Below are 24,401 nucleotides of genomic sequence, written 5' to 3'. Positions count from 1 at the left end.
CCTTACTTGCCTCGGCGTTCTCCAGCAGCCAGCAGTTATAATTACGATGAATATTGCACCGTTGTTTTTATTATTCAATGTATCATAAAGATGCTACAGAGAAAGTCTTTCTAGATCAGTAGTTCTCCACCTGGGTTCGATCAAACCCCAGGGGTTCGGTCACGGTGTGAACGCAGCATAACGATACGGTGGCTTGGGTAGCCCAAAAAAAGCACGGAGAAAGCTAAAACGTATAATGCGTTGACACCGAACGGGGCGCTCGGTGTGAACGCACCTTAAGGAATAGACGGTCATTATTTTTTAAAGCGGCGGCTCACTTGACCGCAGTGTGTGTCTGACGAACCCCTCGGCAGACACACACCGCTAGGGAGTTTACACTGCGCGAATGGCCCTTCATTCAGACGCAGTTGCGCGACTACGGAAAATATTATTAACCCAGACACGGGGGCGTTTGATTTTCCGACGTTTGAGGGACTTCCACAACATGTATAAAGTACGGTGACCAGCATCGTACGAAGTTGCGTACCTGATCGCAAATCATTCATTGAGTTTTTTTTGTTGTGAAATTCATGTTTTGTTTTGTTTTTGTTCTTTGAAGACATTGATTTTGTGTGCAACTGATGCATGGTCCATTTTATGCGCTAATAAAATATATACCTATGTTTTGAAGAAATTTCGAAGGGTTCGGTGAATGCACTGATGAAGCTCGCAGGATTCAGTACCTCCAATAAGGTTAAGAACCACTGCTCTAGATGCTAATTATTACAGAAACAACTGATTTGTGCGAGGCATGCCCAGCGTGAGTACATGCATGTATTCTCTGGGCTCTTTGCCTGATGGAGCTCATTACTCGCTTGATTGGTTTTGATGCACCTCATTCTTCGCCTCCCAATTTCCCTATCCATGGATGTGCACACACACACACACACACACATACAAACACTGAGTGACTGCTCGGGAGCTGGGATGCCCCCCAAGAGTTCTGGCTGATTGGTTTTGCTCACCTCCTTTTGTCCCAGAAATCCTGTAAAACCGCACACACATAAATACACCCTTGCACCGTCTGTGTGTGGCAGTTGTTTTGTGTGTGTGTGTGTGTGTGTGTGTGTGTGTCAGAGGGTCATCGCCATCTTCTGTCTTCCTCAGGCTGTATGCAGTAGGAGGTCGTGACGGCTCCTCCTGCCTGCGCTCCGTGGAGTGTTTCGACCCCCACACCAACAGGTCAGAGCCAAGGGACTTCATTTGAGGGGAATTAAATGCCGTCTTCTGCTTTATTTTCTGACTGCTGTGGTGCTTCTACGTTTATTTACCGACAGATCAAAGGAGGCAGCTAACCCTCCCGGGATGTTAGTATAGACAAGATTCAAACAACTTCTTTTTAAGAAAAACATTCACAAGTTCCCCTGCAAATAATCTTTTCTTTTTTTTAAACGGAGAATGTTTTGGAAAGTTTGATTTGGTCACAATTGATAGGTTTTCCTCTGTTAGTGAAAAAAGAAATTCCTCACGTTTACACTCTCCGCCGACAGGTGGAGCGGTTGTGCTCCCATGGCTAAAAGGCGTGGAGGTGTGGGTGTGGCCACATGGCATGGCTTCTTGTACGCCATCGGAGGTCATGATGCTCCGGCCTCATCCCTCGCATCTCGGCTAAGTGACTGTGTGGAGAGGTTAGTCTTTCTCTCTCTCTCTCTCTCTCTACTGTGTGTGTGTCACAACAATTGGTTGCTCTGCAGAGTGACTATATATATGATTTGATTGCTTATATAATAGTATATTTAAAATTATGAGTTTTTGTTTCTAGAAAAATATGTGTTTTTAAAGAATAGTTCAATGAGAAATGTTCCCGATCAAATAGAGTTATATTCTAGAGTTATATATATATATGAGAAGATCTCTTATCACGCTGTCAGTATGTGAGGTATCGAGCTGGAGTCAGGACATGATTAGCTTCGGTAATTAGGTCACCCAAACCTGACAAAAATACGCTCACTAACATCTGCAAAATGTAGTGGTCCACAAACAACAGAGTTTTTTCAATGAGTGTGTGTGTGTGTGTGTGTGTGTGTGTGTGTGTGTGTGTGTCTTCTCTACACAGGTATGACCCTCAGACAGATGTGTGGACGGCAGTCGCCCCAATGAGCATCAGCAGAGATGCAGTTGGTGTTTGTCTCCTTGGCGACCGTCTCTACGCCGTGGGCGGCTATGACGGGCAGGTGTATCTCAATACTGTAGAAGCCTACGACCCTCAGACAAACGAGTGGACACAGGTACACAACCAAACGCAGACAAATGCAACACGCACACACACATATCCGTGTTTATAAGTTTAGAAGGAAAGAGTCTGTCCAATAGGCTCTATTCTCATGTAGTAGGAGATTTATATGCGTCCACTTGCTCGTAATTAAATAGAGATCTTAAATGCCGTTCTGTAAAAACAATTAAAACACGCTGATGGACACCAGTAAAGCTGTTAAATCAACACCCACAGTCACACTTTGACCTTCCTCTGGGTCCTCACTCGTGGGTCTTGGCAGTTGTTCTCTGTTATGTAAAGGCATGTTTTCCTCATGCTAATATTGTCCTTGCCGCCGCAGCAGTAGGGGGGAGGAGGAGAGTAGAGGGAGCGAGTGTCTCATTCAGCTCAAGTCTATAACACTTCAACGTATTCCTCATCTCCTACATAGCCGCGGAGGATTTCGAAACAAAGTCGCTGGGAATCTGCTATTTTGGAGACGTGCACGCATGCTGAGAACAAGAGGGGTGTAGATGGGCAGATACAGAGTACAGAAAATGTTCAGACTGACACAGACGGACAGACCGCGATGAGAGGAGACGCGTGGAGGCCGTTAAATGTGCCCTCTGTTCATTGTCAGAAGCTGAGGCGGGTGGGTTGTACATCCCTCTGCTTGCTTCAGCATACATCTGTCAATCGGTTTTACTTCCAATACGGAAGAAAGTAGTTTGTGTGTTGTTTCATTTTAAATGAGGTGACTGACATACAGCTCTGACTAGCGGTGTAGAAGCAGTGACAGAAAGAGACACAGAGCTTTGTGTGATGAGGTCAGAGCCGAAGATGCCTATCGGAGTTGTATGTGATCTTTACCAGCAGAAAGGTTAGGCAGTGGCCCCAGCGTCGGAAATACACGAGGGCAAAGGGCAAAACTGCCCTTAAGAAATATAATGTTGCCCCTGATATCATTAGGAGAGGGGCAAAAAATGCCCCCATAATTTCCTAAAAAATTCTGATCATTTAATGAACTTGTCAAAAACATCGTAGCATATATGACCCGGTCCAGAATCTATTAGACTACTGCCTAATAGTCTTATTATTTCCATTTGAATGACAATTGCACATATACTGTAAGCTTAAATAAGTATATTTATTATTTTGAACAAAGGTTAAATGTTGTTTCACAACTTTCAAAAAGTGCCCCCAATTTCTTTTTAAATGCCCCCGGATTTCAGTCAGTGGACTGTGGGAGCATAAAAATGACACCGAAAAAATATGTAGATTTCCTACCCTGAGTGGCCCCGGAAAATCAGATGCTCAGATTTACATTTTATCCGAGGACTTTACTATAAACCCGCAATAACACATTTGTGTAGGGCCCTTGGGCTGCAGACACGACACTGACCTTTTATTTAGATATGGTGAACTACTTAGTAAACAGTTGCCTATTTATACCGAAATACCGAGTCCTACTAAATGCTCCACTGTTTACCAGCTGGTTGCTAACTGTCTGTCTGCACAGTGGGGGGTTTTGCAGCTTCTTCACTGAAAACAGCTGCCTGCTGTGAGAGTGAACTGAATCGGTGGAGTTGTAAAGTAAATTCTTATGCTTGCTATAAACCTGAAGGAGGTCAGGTGGTAATTCTCTGTTCATCACTGCGAGTGACCTCTTAAACATGACATAAGGTCATTTGAGCCATCGTTATTATAAGATATTGCCTCTTAAAGGTCTTCTCATCCGTGTTGTCATAAATGTTAGTTTACAAGGCTGGTGGATGTGAAGTATTGACCGCGTCCACTAGGCTTACAAAAGACGCTGTAATGGAAGGGATGTTTTTTTCAACCCCAAAACAGGGACATGCAATCTTTGAACTCAACTGAAAACATGCAAATGATTTCATAGGACCACCCTGATTCATAGATCTCATCAGCAGAGACTGTGATTCTGTGCAGGGCTGTCGTCTGCTCTCGGTTTTGAGGGGTTTTGCACTTGTTTTCCCGCCTTATTAGACAAGAATGAGTCGTTGCGATACTTGATTACGATTACAGCTCGGTCAGAGGATGTTTCTTCTTTTTCTTTCTCTCCAGGTAGCACCTCTGTGTCTGGGCAGGGCAGGAGCATGTGTGGTGGCTGTCAGACTGTAAACCCCCACCCCCAAAACCAAAGTCCCAATCCACATGACATGCGGCTCGGATCGTCCGATGTGGTCGCTGAAGTCCCACCGAGAACCCCGTCTGCCTGTGGCCGACGCCCAGGTGGTGCGGGACATGAACATGAACAGGCTTACCACTTCGGCAAAGTCAAAGTCTCCCTCACGGCGGCCTCTCGTTCATTTCGACGTTTACGGTTAGGTTTGGGGGGAACATCGCGCGTCAGGTTTCCAATGAAGTCTTCGTATTTGAGCATCCTGATAACTTCTGCCACAGAAGTGAACCGCCACCCATGATTAAGAGGAACCTGCAGTGTTTATCCGAGCGTGAAGGAACACCTGTCTCGCAGATTCCTTTTTTAAATTTATTTTTTAATCTTGCCTATTTTTGTTCCTGTAGACAAGGTGGGACACACACACACACACACACACACACTCTTACATGGTTGCTTTCAGCTTCTACTTCTGCTGACAGTAAGGGTGAGCGGGACATCGTGAGATTGTCATTGCTGTTGAGGCGCCTCATCATTTGACACTCCCGGCTCTCCTAACAATGCCTGTTGGCGTGTATTGATGCTATTTTCATATATCCCCGATTATTTCATGCCGCGGTTGGCGAGTTGCTCTCTTTCCCCTCCTCACTGAAGGATGAAAGAAATACTTTTGACACAATCAGCACAACCTTATGAACAGCCACGCAGTGAGAAACTGTGGTGCTGTTTATTCTTCTCAGTCACAAACATATCATCGCGCTTTTATCTATTATGTCTGTGTATGTCTCCTATGTTGCATCAGCTCATATCTAAAGTTATTGGTGCTTTTTATACAAGCTGCAATCGCAAATTATCCAACTTTTTTCTTTTGCCTGTTTTTTTTCTTCTTTTTTTAACTTTCACATTCTGCTTAATGATTCAGATAATTGTGACCCATTAAGCAATAACTAGGTTTTTTTAAGGAGTAAGAATAATCTAATCATGGTTTTAAATGTCTCACAGCACACAGGGCCAGCTATTACAGGCTTGGTTTTACACAGGGTCCGTGAAGCATTCCTGTCCTACTCATGTGGGTCTCTTTCTCTCTCTGTGTGTGTGTGTGTGTGTGTGTGTGTGTGTGTGTGTGTGTGTGTGTGTGTGTGTGTGTCTGTCTTTGTGTCTGCGTGTGTACATATGTGTTCAGAGATTGCAGGGAGTATTTTTTTTAACTCAAATGAGAATCTTCTCTCCTTATTTTCAATTCCCTGCTGTCTTCTTTTCGTCCCTATTTTCCCATTTTATCACCACACACAAATACACACGCACAATACTTACAGTCACACACACACTGACACAAACACATGCACGTTTTAGAGCAGAATTGGATACCCAGACAAAATGAACAACAGACCATATAATGAGATCATGAATTTACTATGGTTGATTCATCCGGTGCCAACGTTTTTGTTTGATGTTAAGTTCAAAGTGTTATTAGATTTGACGCCGCTGCAGACAAAGTACGAGATGATATTATGAAAATGTATCCTGTGAAACAACCTCATGTGTTGCCGTGTTTGTGTAAACTTACATGTCGAGACATACAAACAGGCGGACTGCAGGTTCAATACGAACACACACCACAATCATTTTATGTCGTATACTTAATTGTGTATTTCCCTCTCGTGTGTGTCTGTGTGTGTGACAGTGACAGGCAAAGCAGGCACCCTGTCTGAACTGACAGATCTAGAGCTAATGTAGCCCCAGGATGCACTTCACAAACACACAAACGGTCATATCACACACACACACCACACACACACACTTAACCATACAGCTGAAAGCCAATTGCCCCAGGAGCCAGCGAGGATTGAAAAGTCTCCCAGATCTACCGGCATGACATCTATAAAGCAGAGCCGGTGCTGGGTGAGCGATTCCCCGCAGCTGAACTGATGTTGATTTAAGCTTAATGCACTGCTGCATTATTCTATTTTCTTCGGCCTTCAAACCAGCCGCTGTTTATTTAGAAGAGTAATTCTCTTTAGATGGGAGCAGGAGAAGTGTGTCACCTCCACGATGTAAAGGTAGTCAGAGAGTTTGATTTCAGTCAGAGGTTAAAAACAAAGACGGACATTCCAACTCAAACCATATATTTTGTGTATATTATGTACATAAATAAATATATCTGTATGTAGTCTTATTGTATTATGCTGTATATTATACAGTACCCACTAAATCGACCACATGTTATTGTGCATTTCTTTTTGTACCATGACTTGAGATGAAGGGGTTTAATAAAATGATGGCTGGTGTGAATTGGTAGACCTGCTCATCTCCTCTTTTTGTATCAGAATATAATGCTTCTCCTCTTTTACTATATAAATTATGTATGTATGATATATATGCTGCTGTAAAATGCTGTTATTGGTCTTTTATACATTAAAGTCAAGATGTGATTTGACTTTGTGAGGGGCGGCTTTAGTGAGGGGGGGTAAGAGGGCCGTCTTGCAACCGCAGGGTTGTGGGTTCGATCCCCGCTCTCCCCATTAGTTGCAAGTCGAAGTGTCCTTGAGCAAGGCACTGAACCCCCAGTTGCTTCCCGGGCGCTTCACCGCAGCCCACTGCTCCTTAATAACTAAGGATGGGTTAAATGCAGAGAACTAATTTCCCCTTGGGGATTAATAAAAGTGTATATTCTATTCTATTTAACGCTGGTTTCTGTTAGTTTCTTTCCCCTTTGTAAAATACTGATGTACAATAGTTCTACAGTAACAACTAAATCATGGTTATGGTGCTGATGTTTTTGCAGTTTCCATTCATCACAAAAAGCCATGGAAATGCCCTCATGACGTTAAGTCGTATGCTTACATGTGGCTCTTTACCTCCAACCACATCTCCATCAGAGCAGCACTTGCGGTGGCCTTTGCAGTTAAGAGGTTTCTGTGGGCTTGTTCTACTCTTAATTGGCTATATGTTGATAAGAATCATTATTACTCTTAAGTGTGGGTGCTCTATCTTTAAAGCCGCAGCCAGAGCCGTGACAGCAGGTTGAAACCTTCGCAGAAGGAGATGAGTGTTATGACGAAGAGGAATGCTCACAATTTACAGATACTTAAACCCCGGGACAGTAGCCAGTAGCCGACTGATTCACTCTGTTATTTATTGCAGAGGAAGCTTTTAGTCGTAACCAGCTTTGACAAACGGCTCCCGGTGGAGCTGAGAAATGACGCTAGTGTCCTTGTCTTGCTGCCTTAAGAGCACCTGAGTCCATTATGCCTGACGGGGACGAGAAGGAGACCGAAAGTGCCGCTGTCTGAATTAACCGGCAAACAGTTCAGACATGCAGCTGCACATCTGGCAGTGCTGTTCCCACACACCTGCATCTATATGCAGCTTAATTGTTAATATATGGATGAATAAGAATAATATTTTCATTTGAGTGAATGCTACAAGCATGCAAAACGTTATCTTCTGTTTCAATATGCCCCTTCAGAATAAACATATTGCTTCAATGAAGGGCTGGAACAACAACAACAAAACAGATGACACATGTGGTACCAGTGGCAGACTGAGCAGCAAGGGTAGAAAATATAAGAGCACCAGCTGGATGCAGTGACACACCAGTGTTTTCTCCACGGATAGTTTTCTCCACTGGTAGGGCACTCGAGTCTAGAAGGCACCCCATCATGTTTTCTCCATAAATTAGTAAAGAATAGTTTAAAGTGATGTGTTCCTCAACAAATGCCTGACATATCTTGTTTGTGCAACAAAGATGCAGGTACAGCACAGAACTTTGCAAAGTTCACCAAAATACATTTGTGGCACATTCTTGTTTAATTAGTGATGTAGCATGAACATTTAGACTTAGAGTCTGCTGATTCAATGTATTCTACAAAATGAGATTGTCCCACAAGGATATCCAGCAGTCCAATGGGAATGTACTAGCCCATGTCAGAATATTGCAGGAGTTGTTATGTTCTTCACTACTGCCATAATTTACAGAATGTAGACCTAATTTTGTCTTTAATTGTGTCTTGTGTATACTGATAAGATATTTAGTTGTGTATTATTTACATTTCTTAATAATCTAATTAAGAAAGTGTTTGTTTTTTTAACTTTAATTTCCCTGTTGTTGGATTGTATAACACTTAAATTCAAAGAAAGTACTGTAGAGTCGCTCTACTCACTTGGGTTTTATTGTCTAACTGGCAAAATAATTTCAAAACATTAATTTTTCATTTTTCTTTTCTTTCATCTCCTGCTCTAATTTGACCTTTTTGCTTGGAAATCATAGAGCTGCTCCCTCCAGTGCATCTTAATGAGATCTGAGTCAGCAGGGTGCTCTCTGCTTCGGCATGCACAGCGAGGAATATATGTGTCACACAGCTGGCATTTCATTCCAGCTCCCAGGTTTCTGCTACGCTGTCACCCTTCCATCAACACATGGGAAAGTACAGAAGGTGCTGTGTCACCAGTGTTTTCCTCTGCCTCTTATCAATAATGAAAAAGCACAAGAGAAGGAGGAGCCGACCTCGATGGATTTCCGATGAGCAGAAGGATGGTGCAGTGAGCCTGTTGAGTATCGAGTTGGAGAAGATGGTGTATCCTCTGTCACAGAGCAACACTTATTGATATCAGAACAACAGGGCGGAATAGATTGGACTGAGCAGATGTGAGGAACATTGTGACAGTGGAATTATGAAGTCCTAAAAATAGAGCAAGATTGCCGTCTACTGGATCTTTTGTGGAGGCTCATAGTATAAGGACCACAAGATTTAGCGACAGTAAAACGGCTGTGATTACATTACATTACATTACATTTACGCTTTCCAGCGACTTATCCACAAGTGCATATAAGTACAAGTAGAGTACAAAAACAACACACAACAAGAACACAAAGAACAACATTTCAACATTTCAAAATATAAATAAAAATAAGTAAGTGCTAAAAGAGTGCTCTAATTGCCTAATCTGTGTTTTTAATCCAGATAATAGTGAAAAGGTGTGTTTTCAGTCTCCGACGGAAGATGTAGAGACTTTCTGCTGTCCTGATGTCAGTGGGGAGCTCGTTCCCCACTGAGTGATGTTACTGTGGCGTACGTTGTGTCTTATTTCCTATGGAACATGTATGTTCAGCAGTGGGGGAAGATCTACTCAAATCTTACATTCAAACATTTACTTCAGTTAAGATATAAAAGTATTAGCATCAATTATATATTTTTTTATGTATTTATGTGTAGCATCTCTTTAATGTTGTAGCAGAATGTGTGGCTAATTATAATTACTGAACATATTGCTACAATAGTTTAAGCAATTATAACACACAGCACTTTATTTATTGTTCGTTGTTGGTGTATGTCACCTTAAAACTGTGGGAAACTAATAGAAACATGATGATATATTAGTATAGCTTTTACAAGAAGATTGAACAAAAAGAAACTACAGTAATAAAACATTTCTGTATTTGCAACATGACACAGTTCACATTAAGCATTTAACTTCATGTGATCTACTGTGGGACAGGGATGTCGTCAGTGTGTGTACAGATTGTAAAGCCTTCTGAGGCAAATTTGTAATTTGTGATTTTGGGCTATACAAAATAAACTGAATTAAATTGAATTGAATCTACGAGTCGACCCGGATCACCAAATTCACACAGCCGCATTATGAGTCCGTTTATCTTTCAACACTTATACAGAATTAAACTTGTTTCTAATAGCTTTGTCTGTTACCAGGGAACAATGAGTGAAGATAGAGATAACTATGTTAATGTGAGACTATGAAGCAGGAACCATGGATCTGAAAGCCGATTGCTTTTAAGTGGCACAAGAAAGACGACCAGACGTGCTTTGATTGACATTGCACATAAGTTTAAAGATGGTTCACTTCAGTAAATCCTGTCTCCTACAGCCACCAAACAAAGACTCAAACCGGCAACATCTGCTGACTGTAGACTGTAGATGAAAAAGCAGTATGATATGGATTTAAAGTAACAAAGAAGCTTAGTTTCCTAAACACTTTCACCATTGTCCATGAGAAACAGCCCCTTAGAGATTCCACAGATTTGCAGCATGCCGGATCTGTACAAGCTACATTTGCACCAATGCACCAGATGGGATCATATATTCAGTGGAATAACTTATATATCTATATATATTATTTTTCTTATTATTAATCCTATTTTGCTGCACGGGAAGTTGCTTTAAAAAAAGAAGATATCAGTTCTATTACTTGCCATATAGGACAATAAAAAACATAAAATAAATGTCTGTGTTGTTATTAACGATCTGGTCTCTCTATTTATTGAAGTTGTTTACTGTCAGGTGCTCCGAGACAATGCACTGTAATATATAGTAGGCCTACATCTCCACAGCAAACACAGCTGGTCACACGTAGAGATTATGTACACAGTATAATACCCTAGGACTCACTTTATATGAGGTTGTTTGATATCGTCTATGAAGAGGGGATGAAGGCAGAGAGACTTTAAATCTTCACATTTTGTTTCTGCTTCACAATCTGTTCAGTGCTTCTATTTTAGATGAAAAGAAAACCTCCTAAATCGTCCTTGTAAATGTAAAATCTCTGCTATGTTCTGACAATGTCTCTGTTTACTGTGAAGGGATCCTTTGTTCAAGAATATATAATAGGAAGCCCTTTTCACTTGACATAATATAAACAGATTTTTTTGAATGTTTTTTTTTTCTCACATGGAACATTTGACAAGTATATGATTTACCAGGTACATGTTTTTAAAAGGGCTGATATTTCCAAAACTAGGCAACTCACACCAAAAATAATCTAGATTGACAAATAGTTCGACAGTAAGAGGAAAGGGAAAGGTCTAATTTGTATTTTGTTTATGGGTTAACTGTCCCTTTAAGGTCATGAGACCAAATATTAAGGCACCTCATTGGCTGATGTCTGTTGCTATGACATCGCCGTAGCTTCTGCAGACGCTTCAGGGTGAAGCTCTGTGAGAGACACACGAGAGTTGTGTCGAAGACGTTTTCGAACTATAAATGTCGACATAAAGTAGAAATGATTAAACCGCCATCAAGATGAAGGTTGGTCGCAGCAAATTCATTCAAAATGCCAGCGTCACCTCCGGTTTAAAGGGCTCAGTGTTGAGCCTCAGCTAGTTAGCTGACGTTCACGTTAACCGAGCGAACGTCGGTGCCTGCTAACAGTAGCGTTAGCTGAGCAACTCCTGCAAACAAGCTAGTGTCCCGTTACCGTGATGGGCTTCGTTAGCTATTAAGCCAGCTGAATCAGCTCTGTTGTTAGCTAGAGCGTTATTAAAGCCCATGACGATTTGCGTTTGTGAGTTAAGGGTAACTTGTTAATAATTACATTATTTCCATAATTCACACAACTGGCCGTGTAACATGTGAACCAGCTTAACGTAACCCTACATTGTAGCGTTTCTGAAGAACATTTAACGCTAAATACATTTTACTACACCCCTGTGGCAGATGAAATATAGTTTTGGAAGAGGTGTCATTGTCATTAAGGGTAAAATAAGCTGCTGTCACCTGCTGAGTTAGCCTCCTCAAAACTGTCAAATTCACTTTGACATGAAGTAACCTCTTGGTTAGGATGAGTGGAAACATGTTCCTAAGTATCTATGGGGAACGATGATCGCTAATTTAATCTAAAAGTATTGCTGTCTTTTCCCCCCAAAATAAAATATAATTAAAAGTGAATCTTTGTTTCCACAGAGTGTTTTCATCCTCGCTGACAAAGCCTGGGCAGGTTCCAACCTGCTGTATAAGTGGCAGAAATCCCTTGGGAATTATATCGCTGTTGCAGGGTGAATATACATTTTAAAAAAAGAGAACTGTGTAATAATCAACTACTCTTCACACAACATGTACCTAAGCACACTACCTAAAAATGTGCATGCTATATCTCATCATACAGACAGGACAACTCAGTGAAAATATTTGATCGACATGGACACAAGTGGTCTGAACTTAGCCTTCCAGGGTACGTGTGAGAACGACATTTTCGGCACCATCCAATTTCTGTCTGCTCGAGAGTATTTTACAGAAAGTTCCCTTCTCACTTTCTCTTCTTTCTCACACTCCCCTTAGGCACTGTGTTGGGATGGACTGGGATAAAAATGGGGATATTTTGGCAGTCATAGCGGCAAAATCCAGCTCCATTTACCTCTGGGATGCCAGCGTCAATAAAACATCCCAGATAGAAAGCGGCATGAGGTATGACGAGCATTCATCGCATTTCTAAAAAGGGAAGATTTGTGATCTTACCACAAATCTCTGGAAATCTGCTGCCAGTTTTAGCGCATTCATAATTCCAGGCCATAATGAAAATATCGTTAATCCCTCCTAATACCCTGAGTTTGTTTCAACAGAGATCAGATGTCTTTCATCTTGTGGTCAAAGACAGGCCCGTTGTTAGCAGTTGGGACAGTCAAAGGAAATCTGTTGATATACAATCAGCAGACCTCACGCAAGATCCCTGTCCTGGGTAATATAAACACAACACCACTGCAAAGACTTTTGCTTCTGGTTCTGTAAGTTTTAAGTCACTTCTGTCATTGATGGTCTCTCTCTCTCTCTCTTTCTCACTCTCACACACCACGCAGGTAAACACACAAAGAAGATCACTTGTGGGTGTTGGAGTGCTCAGAATCTTCTAGCTCTGGGAAGCGATGACAACACGCTGAGCATCAGTAATCACGAGGGGGACACCATCAGACAGGTAGGTACGCGTGAAGACGTCAGATCAGGACCATTTGGTGTCATCCCGGCGGATTAATATAAGTACAGCACCCACGTATGCTCAGGTTTCTAGGTTACTCATATTACAAGCAGCAACCACTACTATGATAGAGACGTAAAAGGTAAACAAATTTAAGCTGATGTATTTTTGGAAAAATGATAGAAGAGCATTTTATCACTTGGTGGAGGCAGAGGAAGAAGAGAGACAAAAAAGGATGTTGTTTATCTTTTTGTTCTTATTCCAGACAACTCTTCGTGGCGAGCCTGCTGAGATGAACTTTTCAGTGATGAAGACCAATGAAAGGTCCGGGCAGGGAGAGAACACTGTAAGTTTGTGGTTTTTTTTATTGTCGTGAGTTGTGAAGTGTCACATGTTTACTTCTTAGTACTTTCATTGTAAAGAACTGTTCCAAATATCTACTCAGATTTAAAGATGATATGAATGATGAAAATGTTTGAACTTGACTTCATGGCATACGTTTACCGACCAGCATGTATTAACCCTTCAGGTGAGTTTGTTTGTGGACAACAAGATCCTGATGCTCTATAACATCAACGACCCTGAAAACCGGACAGAGTTGACCTTCCAGCGCCACTATGGACACATCATGTCCTATCGCTGGTACCGCACACGATCACACGTTTGACGAGACGCCAGCACCGAATCATGGCAGCGAGATATCTGTCCTCAGGTCCCTTCTCTTCCTGTGTGTCTCTTGAAGGTACGGGGATGGGTACATACTGATCGGCTTCTCCAATGGGTACTTGGTGGTTATTTCCACGCACATCAGGGAGATCGGGCACGAGCTCTTTCAGGTTCACAACCACAGAGACAGGCTCAACAGTGTGGCCATCTCGTCAGCAATAAACAAGGCCGCCTCCTGCGGGGACAACAGGTACACAAAGGTTTTTGAAAAGAAAGGGCACAGTTAGTCCTATTTTTGTGAAAGAGAACTAAAGCCCTGTGTTTCTTGCTGCAGCATAAAGATCCACGAGCTGTCCGAGCTTAACGATATCATCAATGTAGTGCAGCTGGACGATGAGACCAAAGGTGAGACAGTTCCGCAGTTTCAGCTCATTATAAAAGGGCTGCCTTGAACACACCACTCACTTCCCATTTCTCCTCTCTTCTGCCTCTCCTTCTGCTCCTCCAGGTCTGGACCAGCTTAACTGGACGGAAGACGGACAGCTGTTGGCCGTCTCCACACAGAAAGGGACGCTCCATGTGTTCCTGACCAAGCTGCCCATCCTGGGTGGCAGCTTTGGCACCCGGCTGGCCTACCTCACCTCCCTGCTGGAGGTCACCGTGTCCAACCAGGTGGAGGGGGTGAGGCCACGCATACATACACACACACACACACACTCACACACACACACACACACACACAGAAGTCCTCACACTAGATTTTCTTAGAGATGGATTAAATGTATACAGCAACACAACACAAACTTATTTGTAAGGAGCCTTCCTCCACCGAGGCTGCACAATTCTTTACCAATGATGTAACAATTTCGTTGACAGATTGAGAAAATTGTTTTGTGTTTGAAAATTCAAGGCCATAAAATCAGTGATTGTAGAAATGGGAAGCCTGTGTATCTTGGAATTCAGTAAATACCCCAAAAATAAATTTCTACTCCTAAGCTGTGCTTCATAGGCAAACATATTCAAAAAAACCTTTAATATACATATATAAAGGCCTAAAAATATTAAATAATTTAAGAATAGAATTTGTGATATAATATAAACTAGAATGCACACTGTAGTTTCAACTATCAATGCACACTTACAGAGCTCGTAAATGGTCAAGCATCCACGGGTCAACATATGTTTGTGGCGGTCACAATAAGGAGGAACCGTTGTAGTTTTGTGGGATGTACTCTGTCTCTGTGACGTGTACGATTCTCTACCGTTTAAAAAATTCCTACGTGGTAATAGGTGTAAAACTGTGTCTTATGTATTTTTTAAGGCGGTTGCAGTTGTGTGCAGCACTGTTGCCCAAGCAAAACGTGCCTCTTGGGGACAATGAAGTATATCTTTTTCTATCTTGCACTTAATGCACACAGTGTATGTTCACAGCCACCGACATACACCATGTGGGGGTATGAGTTATATGTGTATGTGGGGGTCTGTGGCGACTCCCTCAGGATCAATTACTCTCCGCTGTAACCCCTCTGCCGTCTCTCCATCAAGTAAACACAAGCTTGCGTGTCTGTACCGCCAGGCATCAGTCTAAGGATTGGCAACGGGACGTCACTGTCATTCACATGCACTGTGTAAAAAACACCCTCAAGTCCTCCCTTGATGACCGTGTTTTCCAGGAGAGTCCCGTAGCCATACAAGTGGAAGTGGAGCCTACTTTCATTGCGATGGGGCCGTTTCACGTGGCTGTGGGAATGAACAACAGAGCCTGGTTCTACGCCCTGGTGGACCAAGAACCCGGTGTGTGTGTGTGTGTGTGTGTGATGCGTTAACCATGAAAACCACAACTCATTTTGTCCGTTATTATTTGCTTGATCATGTAAAGTAATCGCTTTATGTGTCGCTCAGGTTTTAATAAGCTGAAAGACATAGAGTATTTGGGGACGATAGCCAGCATGTGCCTGAACTCGGACTACGCAGCAGCGCTGTTTGAGGGGAAAGTGCAGCTGCACATGGTGAGTCTGCATTTTGTTTCTCTTTTTTTTATCAAATATTGAGCGGGCTTCATTATTTACTGTTGTTTTTAAGTATTAACCCACTGAAGTTAAACACACGCTGTGTGTGTCTCTGTGTGTGTGTATGTGTGTGTGTGTGTGTGTGTGTGTGTGTAGATCGAAGGCAAAGACCAGGATGAGAAGAAGCAGATGAAGTTGTTTCCAGACGATGAGAGAAAAGGTCGGATCCTTTGCCACGCTCTCACCGCTGACTTCCTCTTCTACGGCACCGATGTAAGGCTCAGCACGTCACCTCAGTCAGTCCGCTACAAAGCAGCTGACAGAACACTAGTTCGCTGAATGAAGCTGCTCCACAAGAAATGAAGCTGCTCATCTTTTTTTCATCTTCTTCTTCCCCTCCCTTCCTCCTCGCCTCTCTTTCCAATGGACGTCACCATGTCTCTGCTGCTCAGTCGGGTGACGTGGTGTGCGTCTTGGTGGAGGACTGGGAGACTGTGAGCAGCTTCAGCCACTCGGTCGGTGTGAGGAAAGTGTTGCCAGACCTGAATGGCACACGGCTAGTTTTCATCGACGACAAGAATAGCGGCTTCCTGCTCTCCCCTACGAACGTCAGTACATGTGGACACTCGACTTGCATTCGGATCGGCACGCGCAGACACAGACATAGACACACAAACACACACACCTGCACACACACAAACGCACGTGCAGTGCACTCAGAGGTTCTGGCACTCCGTTGAAACTAGGTTATCAAATATCCATCGATATCATGGTAAGACAATATGCGTTCATATTTTATGGAGGTCAGGGGGTACTGAAAAGAAAGAAAAAAGATAATGATCAATATCAATTATTTATCAATTATTTATATGTTTATGTACCAAAGATTACAAGGTGCTTTAGAAGGTAGACATATTATGATTATAATGACAGATTTTGATTAGAGCTTTTATCTGTGTGTGTGTGTGTGTGTCTGTGTGTGTCTGTGTGTCTGTGTGTGTCTGTGTGTGTGTGTCCTATCCAGGCAACGGACTCCTGCTTTGAGCTCCCCAACTTCTCTCCCACCATCACAGGGGTGCTGTGGGACAACTGGCATGCTGACCGGGGAGTGTTTGTAGCTTATGATGACGACAAAGTCTATACTTACACCCTGCACAAAACCACCATATATGGTATGACGATGCCATGTCATGACACACACACACACACCTCACTGTCCTATTCTGAGAGACTTGAATGCAAGAGCATACATATGAATAAGTAAATCAAATAGATAATATCATCTAATGCAGCAGAATGCCAAAAAGAATCTGGGTTATAGCTCCCTTGAGAAACTCCTGTTATGGTTACCCTGTGTTGTAGATGTTGGCAAGAGACAGCAGGGCCATTGTTTCAAGCTTTCCCTTTGTAGTGGCCATTTGCCGTCCGAAATCAAACAAAAACATAAATCAAACTGCCACTGATGCACCGTGGGTTTTGGTGTTGACGCATGCAAAAGAAAGTACTGTCCATTTCCGCCTGTTAGTATTCTGAGAATTTATTTCTTAAACCAACAAGAAAAGAACAAACAAAATGTTGACATTTCCTCTCTGTGCTGTGGTAAAAAACCATTGGCCACCCTGGTGCATGCTGGTCCTGTGCCTATCCACCTCTACATATAACCACAGGTGCCCAGTGTTACCCAATCAGTGAACCTAAAACTAAATATATTAAACTAAACTACAACTATCATAAGAAACAACTAACATATCAAAATATAACCTAAATAAGCAATACACAATCAATATTTCTTTACAATAAAACCTAAATACAAATGTCAAATTAAATAGCTCCAACACCCTTTCTTCTACCTGTCTTTTATTCACGCTGCCTAGGCCCCCGGGTGGTGTTGGTGGGGAGCACAGCACTCCTCTTTTCCCAGAAGCCTTTGCTCTTGCACAACGGGGAGCTGACATGTCAGACGGCGAGCGGCAAGACCAGTGAAGTGGCTCTGAGCACACACTCCTTCCTCAACAACGCCAGCGGCACACCGGCGGGTCCTCAGCCGGAGCTCGGCAAGCAGCTCTCCCAGGCGCTGATGCTGAAGAGGTCAGCCGTGCTGATGTCCTGATGACCAACAAAGAGATCTTAGATATCCACATCTGGGAAATATGCAAAAATCTAAAGTCTAGAATTGGTTTCTTCTGGACATATTTAGCAAGATGCAATGAAATAGGATTAGCAATGTTTTTAAAAAAAACTTATTTTTCTTTCATCCACCATTCCTCTCACACAACACATTGACTTGGCTTTCCCTTTTATACGAAAGCATATTTTCAAGAGTTGACAAAATATCCGTGTGTGTGTGTGTGTATTCCAGGTTCCATGAAGCATGTGGTCTGTGCAGGTCTGCAGGTAGTAGCACAGACTGGGCAGAGGTGGGCAAAGCCTGTCTGGTCCACATGGAGGTGGAACTGGCCATCCAGGTCTACCGCATGAGCAGCAACGTGGGCATGGTCCTGTCCCTGCAAGGCATCCAGGTGCGAGTCACACACAATCCATGGCTCACATATCACACCCTCGTGGTAACAATCGTCTCACTGTGACTATCTCCTACCTCCCCTCCCCCCCTCTCTGTCTTGTTCTGTGCAGGGTATCGAGGACATGAATTTACGGGCAGGACATTTGGCCATGTTTCTGGGGGACTACAACCTGGCCCAGGACCTGTATCTGTCCTCAGGCTGCGCAATCGCTGCCCTGGAGGTAAAAACACAAACGCAGGTTCAACAGTTTGTATATGAATGCAGATATTTTTAATTCAATTTGTTTACATGTATCGACTGGTTTCTGATGACTGTTTTTGTGTCCATTGAAATAAGTTTTGGTAGAGAGTCATTTATATATAAATCACGAAATACATTTATGTAAACTTCTTTTTGCATTTGATACACTGAGATTGAGTCCATAAAAAAAATTCTAGTCTATATAGGATGTCTTAAAACAATTATGAATAAATCAGATAATAATACAAGGGTTAATATTGTGGAAATAATCCAGCTCCTCTTTAATAATTGTATATGTTATGGTAGCAGAGTCCTTCTCCACCTCGATACACTTGTGTTTAGTGTAATCACACACACAAACCAAAAATAAAGATTTGACAGATAGATGTTTTATTTTTACTTGCTTTCACCTGCTAATCCCTTACGACTCATACAGCTTCCCCAGTTTGTTTTCCTTTCTTTATATTACTGTTCCTGTTTGTTCATTTTGTCTGCTTTCTTTTGTGTTGTTCTGTTTGTCTCTTGTTCCCTGTAAAGCGTCTTTGGGTACTTAGAAAAGCGCTATCGAAGTCTGAATTATTATTATTATTATTATTATTTTATTTGTTGTTATTTTTTTTATTTTTTTATTCTGTAGATATTATGATAATATCGCTAGTGAAGGTGGAATCTGATATTGTGACAGAATGTATGTATTAGATGTTGTCGTTAATGAATGGATGAATAAGTAAATGCAAAGCAGAAGATTGTTAATGTATGCTTAAATACAGCTGCACTTGCTGTGTACGTGTGTGTGTGTGTGTTTAAGATGAGGAGAGACCTGTTGCAATGGGACAGCGCTCTTATGTTAGCAAAGAGGTTAGCAGAAGACCAAATTCCCTTCATATCTAAAGAATACGCTGCACATCTGGAGTTTATGTAAGTACAAACACACACACTCTGAGACACCATTCAGTAGACCTATACTATCATAAAACTCTCTCTCTCTTTGCAGTGGCGACTATGTGAATGCTCTCGCACACTATGAAAAAGGCATGACCCACAATAATAAAGTAAGTGGAACATTTTTTATCTCAGCTTTTCTGCAGTGAAGTATGAACCTGGGAGCTTTGTTTCTCTCGACACTTCAGATCTTCTCTATTCTTGCCACATGAGACCTCACGAGCTGTCAACCCGTGAACTTCCACCACGGCTGGTTTATCACTTCCTTTGAGGAATACAAATATATTGTGTTCTTTAATAACCAGCGGTACGTTCAGTCCACCTTTAGTGTCTGATGCGTCCTCGCTAAAAATGTACTGCAGTCTGCTCCACTGGTCAATACTGTCTGTGTTTACAGAGAACACTTAGCAGGCAGGTGGTCAGTAGTGGTGATCAGAATGAAATGTACTTACTTCTACTCACTGCCCTCGCCATCCCCCATTCCCCCCGTCGCTGTGCAGTTCCAGGAGCATGACGAGGCGTGTAGAGCCGGCGTGGCCAGGATGTCCATCCGGATGGGCGACATCCGGAGAGGAGCTGCTCAGGCCATCCAGCACCCGAGCAGGGTCCTCAAGAAGGAATGTGGAGCCATCCTGGAGGGCATGAAGGTAGAGAGGCCTCACCCCGCTCTCCGTAGCAGTGTCGAGCGTCAGATCGTGTTTTTGAATGTCTTTTGTGTTCACGTCTTCCAGCAATTCTCTGAAGCCGCTCAGCTCTACGAAAAAGGACAGTATTATGACAAGGCTGCATCCGTCTACATCCGCTGCAAGAACTGGTGAGACAAACAACGCCCACACAGACACACCTGCGCCCCCCCCCCCCCCTTCTGTAAACAATTCGGCTTCGCTTCATGTCACGTCACTCCGTACTCAGGGCGAAAGTGGGCGAGCTGCTCCCGCACGTCTCCTCTCCGAAGATCCACCTGCAGTACGCCAAAGCCAAGGAGGCGGACGGCAAGTAAGTCCTCAGTGTGAATGTCCGTGACTGTGGCGTTGATGAGGTCATCGTGGAGGGAGCCGATGTCATGTGTGCCGGTCTGCTCCAGGTACAAAGACGCCGCACAGGCCTACGAGAGTGCGAAGGACTGGGACAACGTGATCCGCGTGCTGCTGGAGCACCTGAACAACCCCGAGGAGGCCGTTCGCATCGTCAGGGAGACGCAGAGCATCGACGGCGCCAAGATGGTGGCCAGGTCGGACAATCGAGAACCCGGGTGGACACAAACGCAGCAGCCCAGACACATTCACTTTACAATGATGTGAAACCCGCTGCGTGTACTTTGACCTCAGGTTCTTCTTGGGGTTGAGCGACTACGGCTCCGCCATCCACTTCCTGGTGCTGTCTCAGTGCAACGACGAAGCGTTCCAGCTGGCACAGCAGCACGGGCAGATGGAGGTGTATGCGGACATCATCGGTCAGTCTGGACGATGTAGACAAGTTACCAGTTTGAAACCAACGGTCTGAGCGGGCCCGACCTTTTGACCCGTCGCAGCGTTGACCGAACGCTTCTCGAGCGCCAATGAAGCGGTCTGTGTGCTCATCAGGTCCCGAGGCGACGCAGGAGGACTACCAGAGCATCGCGCTCTACTTCGAGGGAGAGAAGAAGCACCTGCAGGCCGGAATGTTCTTTCAGAAGTGTGGGCAGTACAGCAGAGTGAGAATGCTCCTGTACTTTGTTCCTATTTGACATGTTCTAACGGCTTGTTGCTCTGGACTCATTTGTGTCTTTGCTCCTCAGGCCCTGAAGCACTTCCTGAAGTGTCCCAACACTGACGACAACCTGGCCGTGGAGATGGCCATCGAGACGGTGAGAGCCGAGTGTCACGCGGACATCCCAGTGCATATTCCAAACGATGTGACCATTAAGTCCAGTGTTTTGGATGCGTGTGTACCTCAGGTGGGTCAGGCCAAGGACAGTTCTCTGACCAATCAGCTGATAGATTACCTGATGGGAGAGAGCGACGGGATGCCCAAGGTAATCCCTCCCCCTTCTCTCTTGGCTTCGTCCCAATGGATGATACTTCGTTGTGATTTATCGAGTATTACATGGTGTTTGGACGTCTCTGATTGTCCCATCAGCTGTGACCTCACATTAAATCAGTAACATATTACACACAGAACATAAAGCACACTGAATGACTGAATCACAGCCAGTGAGTGTCTCTGACCCCGAGTGACCCTGTCAGTTGCTATCTCCTCCTCCCAGGATGCCAAGTACCTGTTCCGTCTGTATATGGCCCTGCAGCAGTACAGGGAGGCGGCTCGCACCGCCATCATCATCGCCAGAGAAGAGCAGTGTGCCGGTACAAACATGCTCACACAAACAGGTTTTTTTTCCGTGTGCCGGTGACATCGCACATGTATGTCAATCATGTGTTGCGTTTCCTGCGTCTGCTCTTCCCTTCAGGGAACTACCGTAACGCCCATGACGTGCTGTTCAGCATGTACACAGAGCTGAAGGCCCAGAAGATTAAAATCACGACTGAGATGGCCACCAATCTAATGATCCTCCACTCCTACCTGCTGGTCAAGGTCGCTGCTCTCCTTATTCACTGTCGGCATTTTTGTGTGAACATTTTCTTAAGATTTGACTGTTCCTTGATAAAGTGTTGTGTTTCTGACTACATTATATTTTGTTTAGGTCCATGTGAAGAGGGGGGACCACCTCAAAGGGGCACGCATGCTCATTCGCGTCAGCAACAACATCAGCAAGTTCCCCGCTCGTGAGTCCTCAGGGAATCTCTCTCTCCATCTTACCAGTTGAGTCGTATCCAGCTGCAGAAGTCTCACATGCTCCGTGTGTTTGTGCAGATGTTGTTCCTATTCTGACGTCCGCGGTCATCGAGTGCCACCGCGCAGGACTGAAGAACTCCGCCTTCAGCTTTGCTGCCATGCTGATGAGACCGGAGTACCGGAACGAGATCGACCCAAAGTACCGAAAGAAGATCGAGGCCATGGTTCGGTGAGGGTCCGCTTCCATTTCCTCCCACTCGTTCCTGACCCCCCCCCCCCCCCTCTCCCTTTCTTTCTTTTTTTCTTCACATAAATGTGCAGAGCAACGTCTACAGGTGGATCTTGGCCACAAGGGAATTATTGTTCCGTCAGTCCATATGGGATGCTTTTGAGTTTTATAGATTTTTTTATAGAATTGAATAGTTGAATATCATGACTAGAATTCACCACATTTTAAAGAAAATGTCCAGTGGCCATTTCCCCTGGATCCTCCTGTCACCGCTCTCCTCTGGACGCGTGTCACAGAACAATCTGGACACAAGTATAACAAATAAATGAAAAGTGTTTCATCTCATCTATCCAACTCTTGCCTACTTCCTCCTCGCTCACAACAGACGTCCGGACACGTCGGAGCTGGAGGAGGAGACGAGTCCGTGTCCCTTCTGTGGCGTTCAGCTGCCACAGAACGAACTGCTGTGCATCTCCTGCAAGAACAACCTGCCCTACTGCATTTCCACGGTAACGCGTGATCACAGGCTTCATGTGCACGGCGAACCAAACAGTTTCACCCGCACTTGTACTTTTAATCATTTGACCTCCTTAATTCTCTCAGGGTCGTCACATGCTGAAAGACGACTGGTCCGTGTGTCCTCATTGTGAATTCCCTGCACTCTACTCTCAGTTCGATCTGTAAGTGATCCATTTTCATCTTCTTTTTTTTAAGGTACTTCTCTTAAATTAGAACGCTTTTTTGAAAAGTGATCAGCTGATAAATTCTCAAATCAAATTATTCAGGCGCAGCTTGCTGATTCACAGTACTGGCACTGTTTTCTTTTCCTCAATCTAAACAAGGAATATAAGAAAGAAGGAAGGACCATTACATTATAGTATCGTTATAACGGTCCAGACTTAGAGATTAAATCAAGTAAGCAGAATATTCCAGATTAGATACATTGTGAGTTCAGGGACGTAATATCCCATAACTCTCGAATTGATTTCTTTGACTTTAAAGTAACGGCTCAATATTTCTTGCGTTAGACGAAGATTGAAGCGGCATCGTACTCGCTGCCGAATAAGTACACATAACCTCCGCCTCTCATTCACCAATCCACTCTGACCTGTTGGTGGGTCCAGGTTGCTGGAAACGGAGACGGTGTGTCCGATGTGCTCCGAGACTCTGAGTAGCAAACAGATAAAGAAGCTTCCGGATTGTTCCAAATACCTGCAGACCGATGAACTGGAGCAATGAAGAAAACCCGACAAATGGCCTGTATATAGATGACATGTCTTTTTCTACTTTTTTTAATGTGTCAAATAAATATTTGGATGGCTTGTATGTAGCTTTTAGTTTTGTATGATGGGAATATTAGTTTGAAAGACATTTGATATGCCATATTTAACAATAAAGCATCAAGAAGAACACTTGAGGTGAAATATTGTCTCTTCATATTTGTTCAGCTCGTGTTTTTTGGAATAGCACCAATATGAGTAGAGTGGCTAGAGATGACTCCGATCTCACAAAGCAGTTTGACCCGTTAACGATGAACCGTCGTTCCTGAGACCACGGATAGTGCGTGAGATGAGGTGTGACGGAGGACCCGTTTATTGAATGTATTTATCGTTGGACTGGGAGTGCCATGTGCTCAGCTGGGACAGCGTGGTCCTTTGTTCTGCCAACAAACAGACAACACAGTGAGTGGGAGATTTAACTTGTTAAATGTCTAGTCTCTTAGGTCCCTCCAGTTGATCCAGAATGCTGCACCTCGTATTCTCACTAAAATCAAGAAAAGAGATCACATCACTCCTGCACTAGCTGCTCTGCACTGGCTCCCCGTAAAATCAAGAATCACTTTTAAAATCCTGCTCCTCACCTACAAAGCCTTGATTGGTGATGCTCCATCATATCTTAAGGAGCTTGTAGTACCATATTGCCCCACTAGAGAGCTGCGCTCACT

General features: G+C 43.6%; 2 protein-coding genes across 4 annotated transcripts in view; both read left to right on the top strand.

Moving 5' to 3' along the window:
- The window catches only part of klhl5 (kelch-like family member 5), a 30,487-nt gene extending 23,429 nt beyond the window's left edge, over window positions 1-7,058 (top strand). For both annotated transcript variants that reach the window (XM_056409785.1, XM_056409786.1), the window contains exons 10-13: window positions 1,147-1,221; window positions 1,530-1,667; window positions 2,096-2,267; window positions 4,319-7,058. In XM_056409785.1, coding sequence (XP_056265760.1) covers window positions 1,147-1,221; window positions 1,530-1,667; window positions 2,096-2,267; window positions 4,319-4,375 — 442 coding nt within the window. In that variant the 3' untranslated portion in view covers window positions 4,376-7,058. The remainder of the gene's footprint in view (window positions 1-1,146; window positions 1,222-1,529; window positions 1,668-2,095; window positions 2,268-4,318) is intronic.
- A 4,269-nt stretch (window positions 7,059-11,327) lies between these two features.
- On the top strand, window positions 11,328-23,880 carry wdr19 (WD repeat domain 19). Of its 2 annotated transcripts, none has more exons than XM_056409891.1 (36): window positions 11,328-11,416; window positions 12,071-12,162; window positions 12,273-12,338; window positions 12,446-12,571; window positions 12,727-12,842; window positions 12,961-13,076; window positions 13,342-13,422; window positions 13,606-13,718; window positions 13,819-13,992; window positions 14,077-14,147; window positions 14,251-14,423; window positions 15,416-15,536; window positions 15,645-15,751; window positions 15,908-16,024; window positions 16,204-16,359; window positions 16,776-16,923; window positions 17,626-17,839; window positions 18,138-18,270; window positions 18,383-18,493; window positions 19,322-19,431; window positions 19,508-19,565; window positions 19,956-20,102; window positions 20,187-20,269; window positions 20,368-20,451; window positions 20,540-20,686; window positions 20,784-20,908; window positions 21,039-21,148; window positions 21,233-21,301; window positions 21,392-21,469; window positions 21,701-21,797; window positions 21,902-22,026; window positions 22,136-22,217; window positions 22,306-22,456; window positions 22,842-22,965; window positions 23,060-23,136; window positions 23,581-23,880. In XM_056409891.1, exons 1-36 carry the CDS (start codon window positions 11,411-11,413, stop codon window positions 23,693-23,695), a joined length of 4,023 nt encoding a protein of 1,340 aa, XP_056265866.1. In that variant the 5' UTR covers window positions 11,328-11,410; the 3' UTR covers window positions 23,696-23,880. The 2 variants fall into 2 exon arrangements, with proteins under 2 accessions (XP_056265866.1, XP_056265865.1); XM_056409890.1 differs by having other exon boundaries at window positions 18,111-18,270.
- Window positions 23,881-24,401: the final 521 nt, after the last annotated feature.

The sequence above is a fragment of the Pseudoliparis swirei genome, chromosome 24 (genome assembly GCF_029220125.1).
Source record: "Pseudoliparis swirei isolate HS2019 ecotype Mariana Trench chromosome 24, NWPU_hadal_v1, whole genome shotgun sequence".
In the NCBI taxonomy this organism is placed as follows: Eukaryota; Metazoa; Chordata; class Actinopteri; order Perciformes; family Liparidae; genus Pseudoliparis; species Pseudoliparis swirei.
This window is presented reverse-complemented; position numbering and strand designations above follow the sequence as displayed.